At 30.6% G+C, this 16,943-nt stretch overlaps 2 protein-coding genes across 3 annotated transcripts; both read right to left on the bottom strand.

The window, feature by feature from the left end:
* Window positions 1–2,041: 2,041 nt before the first annotated feature.
* LOC146882035 (uncharacterized) lies at window positions 2,042–2,398 on the bottom strand. The gene has a single exon (XM_085667247.1). It carries the CDS (start codon window positions 2,396–2,398, stop codon window positions 2,042–2,044), a length of 357 nt encoding a protein of 118 aa, XP_085523373.1.
* A 610-nt stretch (window positions 2,399–3,008) lies between these two features.
* On the bottom strand, window positions 3,009–6,798 carry LOC114167395 (disease resistance protein RPV1-like). Of its 2 annotated transcripts, XM_028052485.2 has the most exons (5): window positions 6,251–6,798; window positions 5,068–6,151; window positions 4,744–4,974; window positions 3,895–4,620; window positions 3,009–3,559 (listed from the first exon to the last, which is right to left on the bottom strand). In XM_028052485.2, exons 1-5 carry the CDS (start codon window positions 6,748–6,750, stop codon window positions 3,095–3,097), a joined length of 3,006 nt encoding a protein of 1,001 aa, XP_027908286.2. In that variant the 5' UTR covers window positions 6,751–6,798; the 3' UTR covers window positions 3,009–3,094. The 2 variants fall into 2 exon arrangements, with proteins under 2 accessions (XP_027908286.2, XP_085524452.1); XM_085668326.1 differs by having other exon boundaries at window positions 4,744–6,151.
* Window positions 6,799–16,943: the final 10,145 nt, after the last annotated feature.

The raw sequence follows: 16,943 nt of genomic DNA, 5'->3' as shown, positions 1-16,943 counted from the left end.
TTTTTCTTTTTGACACGTGTCACTTCACAGTCGTGCCACGTTTCAAAGTGATTCAATTTGGTCCCTATATTTGTTTTTAGTTTCAATTTAGTACCAATTTTTGTAAAAATGAAACAATATTGTTCTTCCTCAAATTAACACTAAATTTACTTTTTTATAAATTTTATGATGATATTCTTACTAAAATTAACGTTTTTATTAAATATTTCTATAAATATTTTAAATTAACTTTAAATTTTACACAAAACATTAGACTTTGATTTTGTTTTGAACTTGAAATTTAGTTCCTAAATTTATGTGTGACGAGTTATTTGATTTTTAATCTTTACCAAGTTTGTATAATATGATACACTTGATGCCTTTATATATATGATGACAAAATTGTTAATTTTTGAAATTAAGTTTGGAGTTTAACTTTGTTTAATAATAAAACTAAAAAGAATTATTTAAAAATATTTCTATAAATATTTAATAAAAATGTCAATTTTATTAAGAATATCATCATAAGTTATATACAAAGATTAAATTGAGTCTCAATCTAAGAAGAGACAATATTGCTTCATTTTTACAAAATTGGAACTAAATTGAAACTAAAAACAAATATAAGGACCAAATTGAGTCACTTTGACACGTGGCACAACATGAAATGGCACGTGTCAAAAATAAAAAGAAAAATTCAAAAAATATTAAAAAAATTCAAAAAAACCAGAAATTGACACGAGGCATTAACTTTAACACCGTCTGGTCAAAGTTAACGGTGAGGACCAAATTGAGTCATTTTTAAGAAAATGAGGACCAAATTGAGACAACGAAAAACGTGAGGATCAAAATAAAATTTCATGACAAATAGAGGGACCAAAAGGATAATTTAACCTAAATCCATTTTTTTTTCAAATTTTATGATTTAATATTTTAAAAAATTTAGAAATAATATAAAATCAAATTAAAAATTTCTGATCATAAATTTTTCTACGAAAATCTTCAAAAGAAATTATTACAGTTTTAAAAAATCTTTCAAAATCCACCAACTTTTTTTTGTGTAAAAAAGGATTTGAAAACCAAATTAAATCCACCTAGTTGTGGAGTTTGAATCATTTGCAAAATATTACCGCACAATTGTGTCTAAAATTCATGAAAACTATACAACCACTGATACCCACTAAAAAGCCCCAAAATAGTGCACAGTTGCCTATATTCCATAACCAAATCCCTTCAGAAACAAGATTCACTAAGACAAAGGTAACAAAAAACCCTTTGAAAAAAGAATAGAAAATGTTCTACGCATAACAAATATATGGGAGAATATATAGGCCATGTAAATATACGTTACAAGCCACAAACCAGTCCATATTCTGAAGCACCATTGTACACATTCCTGGTTTCTCTGTGTTCCTAGCACTTCGTGATGGGTGTATTTTGGAAAATATTATGAGAAAGTGATTATATAAATGTAGTCCAACACACAAAAGATTGACATTATTTCTAATCTAAAATCTCGAAACACTAAATTTATGAATTTTTTTCTTATATAATATTTAACATTATCATTTCTATAGATTGTAGGACTAAAACTCACAATTCTATACATATTTGAATTGCCTACAAAATTATCGTCCCACTAATAACAAAAAAACATCCCACATCGAGGCATAACACAACAAAACCTTGGAATCAAATTTGTCGCCCACTCGTTAGCTCAACCAACTAGAGGTTGAGCATTGCAAACCTCGTAAAGCATACCCCTCATGAACTTAACTACGTACAAACAACCACTCGATCTAAATATGCAGATTGCATAAACGTGCTTCCTACATGAGTAAAGAATCAGCTATATTTGATAGTAAAATCAAACAAGCGCAAGAACATAGGAAATTTTTAACATGTCACAATTCCAACTCTGAGGAACTAGTATCTCCTACAACTTAGTATAAAAGGCCAACACATAGCATAAATGATGAATGCTGCATGAAACTAATTCTAGTCAGAACACCAGCCTACCTAAGCTGCATAATTATGTTCTGTAAATCATATCATCAGTAAACTAGAGAAGTTCAATTTCCACACGTCCATCACCAACCCTGTAAACACCGAAGAGTCTTTTACTTATAACTTCTAACATGAAACCACTCAAATGTTCTACCACAAAGTGAGCAAGGGGATCCCCTTGTTTGATGCCTCTTTGCATACCAAACTCCATAGTAGGGCTTCCATTGACAGAAATAGATACAGAGCATGATCCAAAACAACACTTTTCATAAAAGTCTAGTCTTCTAAGCATGTAGAGAAGAAATCTCCAAGAAATCAAATTGCAGGGTTTCTCATAATCAACTTCTAATGCTAGACATTCCTTATGTTGCCTTCGAGCCTCATCTGCAACCTCATTAGCCACCAAAACCATGTTCCCCTCATGCAGAAACAAAATTTGTCTTTTATCAATGATCAATGGTAGAACTTCTTTTAATATATCAGCCAACACTTTATATATCATCACTTTATACATGCAGCTTACTAGAGATATGAGTCTGTAATCATTAAGTCTCTAGGGATTCTCCCCCTCAGGGATGGGTGATATGAATGATGAGTTGCTTCCTCTTGGCAGAGATCCATGACAGTGAAATTCAACTAAAAGCTTTTTAAGATTGGTAAAATTACTTGGCAAAATTTGATATATTTAATTATATATAAAACAAATGAAAACAGAGTAACAACGAGAACTGAAATTATAATTTGGTTTATTTAGTCTTAAATAAAGGGACCGGGCTATGATGCATATAGCAAATAAAAACACATAACAAATTATCGAACAACATATGCGTTTAATGCATATCCTTTTTTTTTAGAGGATTTCTTAATGAGATATTATATGCTAAAAGGGAAGAGAATTGACAGAAGTAACAAATACAATTAACAGTTCAAGTGAAACCAAGGAAGCACAAAGTGAGGAGTGAGAAACAGGGCTAAAATAAACATGCATTTCCTAACTATAAGCTATATGAAAATCAAGGAAAGGATTGAAAAATATGAATTTCAATGAAGGACACAGATTAATTCCATAACTAAAGGGATTGTGCTGTTCTCAAAGAAGATAAATGACTTACCAGAAGTCGCACATTACAATTTTCGTTATGAATCTAAGGAGACAATTTTTCTTTGACTCTATCTCTTTTTTCAAGTAATTTGATTCACCACATATAACATAGAGTATTGTGTTCTTTACCACCAATTCATGACCAAAAGTAACAAAAATCTCCACCTTGTCTTTAGGTCCCAAATTTGACATTATACACTGCCAATCTATATCATTAAAGGAAATTATTGTGTCATAGTTGTGTATTTGCAATGTGCACTTTGTGTAATTAACAATTAAGACACCTCTAAGACATTCAGTTGCCACAATTTCAGGGGTTGATAAATAAACAACACTCAAAGCCATTCCCTTCATGTCACGATCCCAAGGCACAGTGAAAGAAACAGAATTTCCCTCACCCATATAGGCCAACCAATAAGGAAGATTATCACTTGGAAGAGAGACATCACAAGACTCACTATTTGCCAATACCTGTAACATGAGATAAAAATTACAAAAATGTAGTAAATAATTAAAATATATCAATTGTAATTAATTTAAATAAATCTGATCAGTAGTTTTGTTGTGTTATTTCACCATCATGTCGTTAGGGACTAAGAATGCATTTCTATTTTCTTCTCTTTTAGTTTTTATTCCACGATCATTGAGAATAAAACAATCACGAAGTTAGTAAAGCAAGAAAGTGGAAGCGAAGGGGGTGCTAAAAGTTTAGAATTGATTTCTATTAGTTAGTTCATTTGGACTATTTTCTGTTCTCTTAATTCATAGCTAAAATGGTGGTCAAGGTCAGAAAGCTAGAGAAGAACCTCAGAGATGTTATCGCTGACAGCATTGAAGAATTCATGGTATGTTCCAAGACCGATCAATGAAGACCTGAATTGCTGCTTTGAAATTCCTGATTCTGTAAAATTTGTGAAATATTCGACCATAATACTTTTTACTTGCTTAGATAGTTGAAACTCGATGTCACATTGCACCAAAACACTTCGAAGATTTGTCAGATTGCTAAGCAATGGCGCAATATCATCCCAGTTATTGTTGATATCCATGCACAACGAATGAATATAAGATACAGGATTCATTATGGGCGACATCCAAGATCGAATGATGGAAGGAAAGAGGTTAAGTGGTAATTTCTCAAATCCACGTAGGGATATATGTCCAATGCTTTTGGAGCTTAGAATCGAAAAAGGCACATTTTTCACAGTTGTATTTTCAGCAATTAGAGTTATCAGGGATCCCATTTGCACTACATCCTTTTCCAAAAGGTGAATCTTCGAACACCCAGAGAGAATGAGAGTTTTTAAGGATGTCAACTCATATATCTCTCTAGGGAGATTTCTTAAACTTGTACAGTCCTTCAAATTTAGTAGTATAAGATTGCAGAGACATCCAATAGATTTGTGTACTTTGCGCAAGCCTCTACAATACTTGAGAATGAGCTGTTCAAGACTTGGTAGTCCAGAAAAGTCAGGGGTTTCTGTTAAATTCTTGGAGTGACTAAGATTAAGGACCTTCAGCCACCTCAAAGCCTACACCAAGATAGTATTTTTGACAAACATTAGAGAAGAAAGAAGAAATGAAACAATAGTAGGTTACTATATTTATTTAAGTTAAATGTTGTGTTTTAATGGAAAATGGCAAGTAATAAAAACCTGAGGTTCTTTCAAGACAACTCGAATATCATCGTGTTTAAGATCAGTGTGTTTTAAATCAATCGCTATGACATCATGAAGATAAAAGTCGCCGAATAGGTATCCAAAAGTAAACCAATCCAAACTGATCCATCTCAATTTCTTAGAAAGGTAATTAGAATTTCCTGTGTGTTTCAGCAGTCTTGATGGTTCTCTTCTGACTGAATGCAATTTCAAAACCTCTTCCATACCCTGTGATGAAAAGAAGAAAAACAAATGTATTGAACATGAGAAAGCAAACACTTCCAAGAGAAGTTTCAAAACATATGTAAAGAATGTTCTTACTATATTATCTATCAAGACATATTCTGCATCATCAAACCGCCGTCGCTTCTCCCTCAAAAATTCCTTTTTTGAAATTTCACGAATAATTTCTCTTCCCATTTCTTGTAGCAATGGATGCATTCCAAGTTTGTTGTTCTTTTTAATTTTTATGAGACTACATTCTATGAGAACTCTTATTCCACTATCAGCGTCTACTTCACATCCATTTAGAATCTTTGTAACACAGGCTTTGCTCTCACCAACAAAGTAACAACATATATCAAGGAATAAATCTTTTTCAATTTGATTGCGTAGTCCGTCAAAGCTTATTTTCAATTTCTTTCGAACATTGTGCAGGGGAATTTGCTCTAATTTCAACAATACACTATTCCATTCTTCTTTTGTCCTTCTAAATAAACAATTTCCAATGACTTCAAGAGCTAGAGGTAATCCTCCACAACGAGTAACTACACTTTTTGCAAGGTCATTGTATTCTTCTTTTGGTTTTGCTTCTCTAAATGCGTGCCAACTAAGAAGCTCAAGGGACTCGTTTGCATTCATTAGCTTTATCCCAAAAACAGTATCAACTTTAAGAATCCTGGGTAGGTCTATATCTCTTGTTGTAATGATTATTACAGTTCCTCCACTTAACCATTCACGGCATTCCCATAGGTCTAACAATGTAAAATCCTCGGTCACATCGTCAAGTACAATGAGCACCCTTTTCCCACTGAGTATTTCCCGAATCGTTCTACTTTCCATATAATCGCTAGGTATCTCCAGCTTTGTTTTTAGGACATCTGAAATAAATTGTTCTCGTAAACGACGCTGCCCTCGGGTTTCACTAACGTGTCCAATATCTTCGACAAAACTTTTCTCCGTAAATGTCCCATGAATTTTATTGTAGATGGATTTGGCAAGGGTGGTTTTACCAGATCCTCCCGCTCCAGTTATCCCTATTATACACACTTCGCTGGATTTATCTTTTATTATTCGAATCAGATCTTCCACGTTGGATTGTAATCCAACAGGAAATTTAGTAGCAGACAAGATTGGTAGATTAAGAACGCTCTTAACGATTTTGTCCACTAGTTCAGCATCACTCCTTCAAATTAAGTAGCATTTAGCGATGAAATCATGTATTAACAAAGTTAAATCACAAGCCTGAAATATGGTTGAGTGAGTGAGTGAGTGAATGGTTTACCTGTGATTGCTCTCATCCCATCCAAAGAAATTTGCAGCTTTGGTGAGTGCGTGGCTCCACCTTGACATGCCATGTTCCAGTTGTCGTGCTGAAAATGTTTGGTGTGCAGTTGTTTCGAAGGCTTTTCCAAAATCACCCTTCTGAAGACGTACATCAGATGGCTCAATTTCGTAATATACAGGCAGAACATGTTTGCAATAAATTTCGTGCCATTGAATAATTTGTTGAAGTTGATGAAGACACCAAGCAGATTGGGAATAGGTTTTGGTGAAAACAACTATTGCTACCCCACACAGATTGAGAACAGGTTCGTGCGTTGGTTTCACTCCATTGTCGTGGTGAAGGAAAGTGGTGAGTCCAACAGCAGAGAGGGCAGAATCGAGATGAGAAACAAATTTCCTGCGGATGTCTTCTCCGTTGAAGTTGATGAGCACATCGTACTTTCGTGGGAGTTTGGTGGTTGAAGAGGCGACTTCCATGGAAGGAATTGGTGACGTCATGAAGTGTTGGAAGAAAAAGCAATAATGCAACACCGTCAAGAGATATAATACTTAAAGACACAGAAGCTTTCGAAGTACTTTTTAATTATAAATTTAATATCAATGGTATTGTAATTTTATTGGAATTTTTAATTTTATTCAAATTTTTAAAAAGAATCTTATTCTAATTTTATTCGAATTTTTAATTTTATTCACATTTTTTAAAAAAATTATAATTTTTATTTATTCAATATAATTTTTTAATTTTTTAAAAATATTTAATTTAGTCTTTGTTTAATTAATGTTAATATCGTATTTATATCACGTGTTATACTATTGTTATATGACAATGTTTATTTTTAATTTAATTTTATTATTTATATTTTTGATGCAAAATATTTTTTTTTTAAATAAAATAATTTGATCTTTTTCCGATTTGAGACTAATTATCTGTGGTGGAAGCGCGATAAGACCATCTCGAACTTTTTTTACTTTGAACCACAAAAAAATATATTACACTAATTACTATGAATTTTTTTATTTTATTTAAAATTACATATTAACTTTACTTTTATTTTAAAAACATCGGGTCTATTCTTATATCGTGCAAATATCCCTTTAAAATTTTGAAAGCTTATAACACCATCATCTTTCACATTACACCATACACTTATACCTCTGTAAGAGGTTATTGTTATAATGTAAAAAAAAGTATATATATATATATATATATATATATATATATATATATTCTATTTTAAGTATAATTAAAAAAATTAAATACAATAATTTTAATTTTGTTAAATTTTCTTTTAACTAATGATTAGTATAAATTGAATACTTATTTTGTTTTTACGAGAATTTTCACTACATTTATTAATAAAATTAAATTTATTATGTGATTAATCTTTAAAAAATAAGAAAAAAAATATTTATAAAGTAAAAAATAAATGATAAAATATTTTTTTTCAATATTAAAAACAACTAATTTTTTCTTTAATAAACACAACTAATAATTGTTAAAAACAAAAAACATATGTTCAAAAATCTTAGTAATTAAAATATTTCAAATAAAAATAACAGAATTAAAATTTTTGTACTAAAGCTATAATTTTTTTTGTTCTAAAATTGAAATGTAGTAATATTTATTGCGTTGAACCAACTATTATCTATTTAATTTTAATTAATTTATAGCATTATTTCAATATTATTTTGTTATATATATTAAATAAATATTTCTTTTCGATTTTATAATTAATACTGATTTTGAATTTTACCTTGTTAGTCCAGCATATCGAAAGTCACGAAAAAGGAGAAAAGTTATATAATTTTCAGCAATTTAATATTTTTTCATTTACTAAGTTAATTTAAGTTAATTCAGCAGTAAAAAAGTACTTACGATGATCTCAAATGCATCTTTGAACTCATAACAATTGCGCCTCACACCTCACCTCTATTTTATTTCACACAGTGCAAAATTATTTTTTAACAACAATATATTATATCAATTTAGTTAAAAACTGATATAATAGAAATGTGGTGGCAATTTTGTAATTAAAGAATTATAGATTACATCGGTTGTAATTAAGACTGATATAACATTGGATTAAAAATCTCAAAAACACTCTCACGTAAACGCAATCCCTATTTCTTTCTTCTTCAAATCTTTTCTCTCCCATCAAAGTCCCAAATCTTCTCTCACAACTAAATATCTTTCCTCATCATATTTCTCTTCAACTTCAATTCAATAGTGGTTTGTTTAGTGCTGGTGGTGCTTCACTCTACTACGCTCATCGCCCGAGTTGCTGGATCTGTTTTGCTCGACCCCGCTTGCTAGATTTGTTCCGCTCATTGTCGTCGTTGCTAGATCTACTATTTTCATTGTCACCGTTGCTGGATCTACTTCGCTCGTCGTCGCTACTATTGGATCTATTGTGCTCGTCACCACCGTGGCTAGATCTGTTCCGCTCGTCTTTGTCGTCGTCATTGAAACTGCTTCGTTTGTCGTCACCATCGTTGGTTCTACTCCGAGCGTTGTCGCTGCTCCGCTCGTCGTCGTTGCTCCGCTCGCCATAGTTGCTCTGTTCGATGTCGTTGTTGTTCTGTTTGACGTCGATGCTTCTCAGTTCAACATCATTGATGCTTGGTTCATCATAAGTGCTAGTTTGCCATAGGTATTTTTTTCATCTTAAAAGACTTTGAGTGAAAGTTGTTGCTGCTTTCTTCATCATAACTGTTAATTAAAATATTAGTTAAATTTTAAACATTTGATTTGATTATCTTCTACTAAAGAGTGTCCTTTGTAAATGTTTTCCTATGAATTCATGTTGAGAATATTTGGATGGATCTTGGCTCAAGCTAGATGGATTGCTCTTCTATTTAATATGAATATATTTATAAGTACCCACAGTTCAATTGTTTTCAGAATTTTAGGTCTCTAATGTTTTCTTCTTCAAACTATGTGATCATCTCTTTTGACTCAATGTTTTGTTTTTTCTTCAAATTCTGCGAGATGCGATCCTTCCTCATAATTGCTTGAACTGTTTAAAGGCCATTCCCTTCCATTGTCGCGGTTGTTATCTTCAGGTAATATCATTCACATTCTATGCAATAATCTACGTCTCTTTTAGTTTTGAAAAACCTAATGCTTCTTTTTCCCAAGTTTCTTTCAGATTTCTTCCTTTTAATTTTACTATATCTCTTTATTACTAACAAAGTATTGATTCATTGGTTTTAATTTTGCATTAGGGCAAATAGTAAATTAGGATGATCGTTCTCTATGTTCTTGAAGATACTATGAAGGTGAGTTATATAAGCTAATATGAATAATATGCTTGTGTTAGCCGCTAATGTGAATAATATGAATTTCGTTGGGTGAAGGCATCACAAATTAGGAAGTTCATTCTCTACGTTCTTGAAGATATTGTGAAGGTGAGTTATATATGCTAATATGAATAATATGCTTGTATTAGATGCTAATGTGAATAATATGAATTTTGTTTTTAAAACTTTAGAGAAGAACTAGTTAAATAAAGTAGCTTTGCTAATTATAAATCTTCATGTATAATAAACAACTGGTTTTGGGATTTTGGAAAATGTTAGTTTGTTCCTGATTGACTTGAAGGCTTTGAACATTTAAATATATGGTTAAAATACCTTTTTGATCTCAATTTTCGTCAAGTTTTGTCAAATAAATCCTAATTTTTGTTTTGTGTTCAAATAGGTCCCAATTTTCGTCAATTTTGTTCAATTGGGTCCTTTTTTGCTAACACCGTTTAAATCATTAACGACCATGAACAGTGACTGTCATGTGTCACTTCGTGGTTTTTTTGGATTTTTATTTTTTTGATTTTTTGATTTTTTTTAATTTTTTTAAAATGTCCACGTGTTAACCTACCAACATGTCACGTGTCTAAGTCAATGTTCTAATATTCAATTTGGTTCTTATATTTGTTATCTTTGTTCAATTTAATCCCAATTTTTGTTCTAATATATTTTTTCAAAATGTCAGAAAAGAAAATAATAAAACAAAGTGATTTGTCAGATCGTGACCCTCTACATGGTAATGGTTACTGAATCTTTTGGATAAACACCCTCGCCTCAAAATTGGTCTAATCTTTTCTCAAAAAGTTAAAAAAAGGAATATTTCGGATCGGAACCCTTTACATGGTAATGACTACTGAATCTTTTGAATAGACCCTCACCACGGGATTGGTCTAATTTGTTTTTTTCAAAAAAATAAAAATAAAATTGGTGTGTCAAATCGAGACCCTCTACTTGGTAATGGCCACCTAGTTCTTTTGTTTCAGATAGAGACCATCTCCTTTGGAATGGTCAAGTTTGTCTTCAAATTTGTATTTTCTTTTAAAACCCGAACGAAATTAATGTTTTTATCTTTACTTATATTTTATTATGATAATATGAAAAGGTCAAATTTTCATATTATCCAGTAAAATCTAAGTAAAGAGGGTAGCTGTCAACACCTAATTTCGTCCGGGTGAATAAATTTATTTAAAAAATAAATAAAAATGTGAAACAAAATTTTCTTCAAAGATTTTCAAACTTTAATTTTAGAAAAAAAAAAAGAAAAAAAGAAAAAAAAAGAAGGAAGAAAAAAAGAAGGAAGAGCCCAATTTGTTTTTAATTATCATATACATTCTTGATAAAGAAATTAGTGATATGATTCTAATAATTAGAAGTAATATCTCTTCAAATGGTAAGAATCAATATTACTAATTGGGATTGGTTAGAATCAATATTACCGATCTTATTGATATTGTGTTCTGATTTGTTGTGATTTAATTCCCATAATGTGCTGCTATCATAACCAATTCCTTTCTTATATTGTTAATTACAATTAAGGCTGAGATTACATTGATATTGTAAGATATAAGTATAAATACACACTTTGTCATATGAAAAAAAAGAAATATTCTGTACATTTCCTCCTTCTTTCTTAATACCATTCACACAATCACACCTCCTTTCTATCTCTTTTGGGGGAGAAAAGCAAAATTCTTATTAGAGGAGGTAGGAAAAATAAGAAGAAGAGAGAAGATAGTTATAATGTAGGGAACAAATAAGAAGATTGATAAAGAAGGAGAGGAACCGAAAAATTTAATTTATTCATTCCCAAATTTTCACTATATTTTGTTTTAATATTATATTTTTTTCACCTACTTTTGAGATTCTTTTTTTTTTATCTTATTCTAAAAATCATAACAAAAAATAGTTTTTCTCATTTCTTTAGTGTTTGTCTAACACAAATTTTCAAAATTCTTTTTGTCTTCAGAAAATATAAAAAAAAAATAAAAAAATCAAATAAAAAAATAATTTTTTTGTTTAATTTTCAGTGTTTGTCCGACCGCTTGTGTCGCGTGACACCTATTTCCAAATAATTCAAATTTCCAAAAACAAACATAAAATAAAGTTTTCAAAATTATAAAAAAGTTTCTCAAATACTTTTTCATAAAGAACTACGTAACCCTGATTCTCCATTCACATGGAGATACGTAGGAGTGAAGTTAGGGAAAATTAAATATTTTGAAAATAATATCTTTTTGCATATTTAATTAAAGATACCATCTTACGACGGACGTTGTGGGGTTAGATATATGAGTTTTAATAACATTTCAAAAATGTTGCTAAAGCCTAAAAAAATGTTACCATTTGCAAAGGTAACATTTATACACATGTTGTGTATAGTACATGTTACAAAAAGGCTTTAGCAACATTTTTATGTATATTTAGCATCATTTTAAAAATGTTACCAATTAGTGTCTTTACTAACATTAGAAAAATGTTGCAAATTTAGTTTTTTTGTAACACTTGGAAAATGTTACCAATACATTTTCTAGCAATTAAAAAAATGTTACCTATATATTTTCTAACATTTCAATAAATGTTACCAATAATCTTGTTTTGTAACAATTAAAAAATGTTACAAATTGGGTTTTGTAACATTTTAAAATTGTTACTAATTTATCTACTTGTTACACACGAGGAAATTGCAGCAATCTAATCTACTTTGCTATTTATTTTTGATAAAATTATGTTAAAACATAAAAATACTAGTAATGTATCATATTTCTCAAAAGCAAAACAAGAGCAACCATGTAATCTGAAACCTCATGTCAAACCATGTGTTTCTCATGAATAAAACCCTAGCCCTGTTTTAGGAAATAAGTCCCCATATGAAATTCTTTTTGATAAAATCCCTCTATATTATGATTTTAAAGTTTTTGGTTCCCTCTGTTATGCTTATACCCTTTTGTCCTCTAGACATAAGTTCAGTCTTAGAGCCACCACTACTGTCTTTATAGGGTATCCCATAGGTTACAAGGGTTACAAACTGTTGGATATCAAAACTAGGAAAACTTTTATCTCTAGAGATGTTAAATTTCATGAGCATATTTTTCCTTTTCAAGAAAATATTGTTTCTACTACTCCTGACATTTTTCATCCTGTTATTCCTGTTTTTCATCCACCTAATCTTGATGATGATACCTATTCTCTGGATCACAACCTGCCTACACCCACCTCTGCCTCTCCTAGTGATAATAACCCACCTTCTCCCACTCCCACTCCCACTCCAACCTCTTCTTTAGATTTTGTTGTTCCTATTCGCAGGTCAGCTAGGTCTTCTAATCCTCCTACCTACCTTTCAGACTATCATTGTTACAATGTGACTCTTAATTCAAAAATCCCCTATCCTATTCAGAATTTTGTTAACTATTCCAAGTTGTCCACTCCCTACACACACTACCTTTGTCAAATCTCTGAAAATTATGAGCCTCAAACTTATAAGCAAGCCATTTGTTTTCCACATTGGCAAAAAGCCATTGACGATGAACTTGCTGCTATGGATGTGAATAACACTTGGTCTATCACACACCTTCCTCCTGGTAAGAAATCTATAAGTTGCAAATGGTTGTTTAAACTCAAGCTTAACTCTGATGGCACTGTAGCTAAACACAAGGCTAGGTTGGTTGCTCGTGGGTTTACACAGCAGTATGGTACTGATTTTTATGAAACCTTTTCTCCTGTTGCAAAAATTACTACTCTGCGCGTTATTTTATCCCTTGCTGCTTCTCATAATTGGCATTTAACTCAACTTGATATTAAGAATGCCTTTCTAAATGGTAATCTTAATGAAGATATTTTCATGCATATTCCTCCCGGTTATACTCATAATTTTACACCCACATCTAATGCTCCTTTGGTTTGTCATCTTCATAAATCCATCTACGGTTTAAAACAAGTTTCGTGATACTATTCTTTCTTTTGGTTTTTGTCAATCTAAACATGACTATTCTCTTTTTACAAAAGGACATGATAATACTTTTGTTGCTCTCCTTGTTTATGTAGATGATATTATTCTTGTTGGCCCTAACATGGATTGTATTGATGTTGTTAATATTCAACTGAAAAACAAATTCAAATTAAAAGATCTTGGTGATTTAAAATTTTTTCTCGGCATTGAACTTTCCAAATCAAAAACTGGTATATTTATGTGCCAACGCCATTATGTTCTATCTCTGCTTGAAGATTGTGGAATGCTTGCGTGTAAGCCTTCTGCTATTCCTATGCTTCCTAACTTACATTTACATAATAATTCTGGCACTCCTATTGCTGATCCTGCTATTTATAGACGTCTTATTGGCAGGCTGTTATATCTGACTATTTCTCGTCCAGATATTTGTTATACTGTCCATAAATTAAGCTAGTTTGTTTCTAAACCTTGTACTGAACATATGGCAGTTGATAATCTTTTATTAAGATATCTTAAGCGTACACCTGGGCAGGGTATTTTGTTTAAATCTGCTTCTGATTGTAATGTTCATGCTTATGTTGATGCTGATTGGGGCTCCTGTACGGACACCCGTCGCTCCACCACTCGATTCTGCATTTTTTTATGCAATTCTTTAGTCTCATGGAAAGCCAAGAGACAAAAGACTATCAGTAAATCTTCTGCAGAAGCTGAGTACCGTGCATTAGCTTATGTATCTACTGAAATTGTATGGTTAAAGAACCTTTTGACTGACTTTCATATTTCTACTCCTCATGCAGTGATCTATTGTGACAATCAAGCCACCATCCAAATTGCTTCTAATCCTTCTCACCATGAGCGCACCAAGCATCTGGATATTGACCTACACTTTGTTTGTGAACATGTGGAGAAAGGAACTATCAAGCTTAACCATATACGAAAACATCACCAACTTGCTGATTGTTTCACCAAACCTCTACCCAGAACCAGTTTTCTCAGCATTCTCTCCAAGATAGGCATAGAAAACATTTTTCTCCCATCTTGAGGGGGGCCTATTAGTTTAACCCTGGTTACTTTAGGTCTGGTTACTTTATGTTAAGTTTAGTTAGGTTTAGTTTGTTTGTTTAGTTAGCCTTTCTCCGTAATCTTTATATCTCTGTATGTAAACTCTCTGCATCATCAATCTCAATATACTTTTCCTTGTTTCTGTAACAGCAATCCCTGAAAAGAGTTAAAAACAGATCCACCTTCCTAGAGAGCTCAACGTTCATCTCCCAACTAAAGCCAAATATCTTCTACGAAGCTCTGAACAACCAAGATTGAGTCAAGGTTATACAGAAATAGCTTGAACTATTTCTAAAGAAAGATGTTTGAAGTCATGTGGAACAGAGGCAGAGGTTAGAAGGAACAGGGCCACGCCCCCCAAATTTTTTGAATTCCTTTTTAGACTTCATATATTTTGAATTTTTTTAAATTATATATATATATATATATATATTTAAATTCTTTAAATTTTATGTATCTTTTTAAACTAGGTAGTAGTATAATTAAAATTAATAAAAAATTAATTAGGTATTTTTTATTTCTTTTATAAAGTACAATATTTAATGTTAAAAAATAATAAATACATAAAATAAAAAATAATAAAGAAAGCAATTATTAAGATATTTTTTATTTTCTCTCTTATTGTCTTTTGAATTTTTCATATGTTATACTCATTTGTCATGTTTATCTATTGTCTTTTGTTTGAAAAAAAAGTTAGACAGGCACTCATTATATTTGCCCTTAGTTTTCATATGTCCTTTTCGATTTTTAAAGAAAAAAAAAAGGTAATTAACTCTTTCTTGTCTCACTTGGTAGTAAAATATTTGTTTAATACTTAACATATATTTTTATCTCATGACCCTTTTGTATATTCATTTTTTATGAATGTAGAAGAAAAAGTAATGTATTATCTGATTTTTCATAGCCGATTTTTAATTGTTATTTGATTATCATAATTTTTTTAGTTATTATGTCTCTCAATTTTTGAATAGATTATGATAAAATATTTTAAAGTCTTAAACTTCTTTTTTAAATAGGTATGTCGATGAAAAACAAAAAGAATAAATTCATTTTTTAAAATGGATAAAACAAAAACTATTATGAAGATGAAAACAAATAATATGGTTGCTCATCGCATAAAAGCAAAATAAAAATTGGTAAAGACTTTTAAATCAATATATATATATATATATATATATATATATATATATATATATATATATATATATATATATATATATATATATATTAATAAGATGAAAGATGAATATGAATATTTTACAGATAATATGGTTATTTACATTGAAAAAAATAGATAAAAAATTTAATTATAATTAAATTATTATAAGTTTGAAAAAAATGTCAACATTTCTTTAGATATTTTTAATTTTTTTTATAGTTTAAATTAGGGATAGTAATATTAAATATATAAATTTTGAGTATATTATTATTTTGGCTCCAATAAATATTTTTGTCAACATCTGCCAGTTGTAGAGCTACCAAACCAAAAAGAAGGTTATTAGAGAAAAATGGGTCTTTAGATATAGGATGGACACATGTCAGGAGAAACAAGACTAGATAAATTAGTGGTCATAGGTTATCTAAAAAGATAGATTACATAGAAACCTATGTACTAGTGACAATTGATGTTGTACAGATCATATGCACTAATACGTTATGCTTGTTTCTAGTGTTGAGTTTGATTGTGATTTTGTAGATTTCGACTAATTAGACAGTTCTTTTTTTTTATCAGCGATTAGACAGTTCTACAAGCATAGCATACCTAGTCTTAGATAGTTTTTCCAATAGGGTTTGGAAAACCTAACTTATGCTTGAAATCTTTTAAATCTTTAGTAGATTACCAATAGGACGTAAATTCCTATCTCAATACTTATGTCTCTACAATGTCTTTGATATTCCTTTTCGAGCATGTCTTATGTTCATTTTGAACTCACGCTACAAAGACTCATTGTCCAATTCAAGCAATGTAATGAATAATGAAAATTTGTGTAACTTGATTTCAAATTGCACATAACACATGATTAAAAGTGAATGTAAAAGGCATTGCATATAACATATTCCTTTAATTCAAGTTTTACATGTTGAATCAATTTTTCCAATTTTAGTAAAGTTTCTTCATTGTTCAGGTTTTTACTATATTATATTTGTTGGAAATAGTCCAAGCGTGAGTCAAAGTCCCACATTGGATAGAAAAGACAAAGTTAAACACTATATAAGAATAAAGACCCATAACAACATTGCCTTAAGGTTTTTGTGTAAAACTGATGTCAAAGGTCTTATATATGTAAGGATTTATGCCATATATAACCACAATCTCTCAATGAATATGAATATAACCCATCTATGAAAAATATATATATAAACCCAATATCATAGCCGA

The sequence above is a fragment of the Vigna unguiculata genome, chromosome 10 (assembly GCF_037176805.1).
Source record: "Vigna unguiculata cultivar grain cowpea cultivar isolate G323 ecotype 2 chromosome 10, ASM3717680v1, whole genome shotgun sequence".
In the NCBI taxonomy this organism is placed as follows: domain Eukaryota; kingdom Viridiplantae; phylum Streptophyta; class Magnoliopsida; order Fabales; family Fabaceae; genus Vigna; species Vigna unguiculata.
This window is presented reverse-complemented; position numbering and strand designations above follow the sequence as displayed.

What these genes read in the sequence shown, in the direction of transcription:
- LOC114167395 (XM_085668326.1), bottom strand. Translation starts at nt 6,750, where the DNA reads ATGACGTCACCAATTCCTTCCATGGAAGTCGCCTCTTCAACCACCAAA. An exon ending in TGGGATGAGAGCAATCACAG is followed by an intron (nt 6,152 to 6,250) that starts GTAAACCATTCA and finishes CTTAATTTGAAG; the next exon opens with GAGTGATGCTGAACTAGTGG. An exon ending in TTGTCTTGAAAGAACCTCAG is followed by an intron (nt 4,621 to 4,743) that starts GTTTTTATTACT and finishes ATCTTGGTGTAG; the next exon opens with GCTTTGAGGTGGCTGAAGGT.
- LOC146882035 (XM_085667247.1), bottom strand. Translation starts at nt 2,398, where the DNA reads ATGGTTTTGGTGGCTAATGAGGTTGCAGATGAGGCTCGAAGGCAACAT.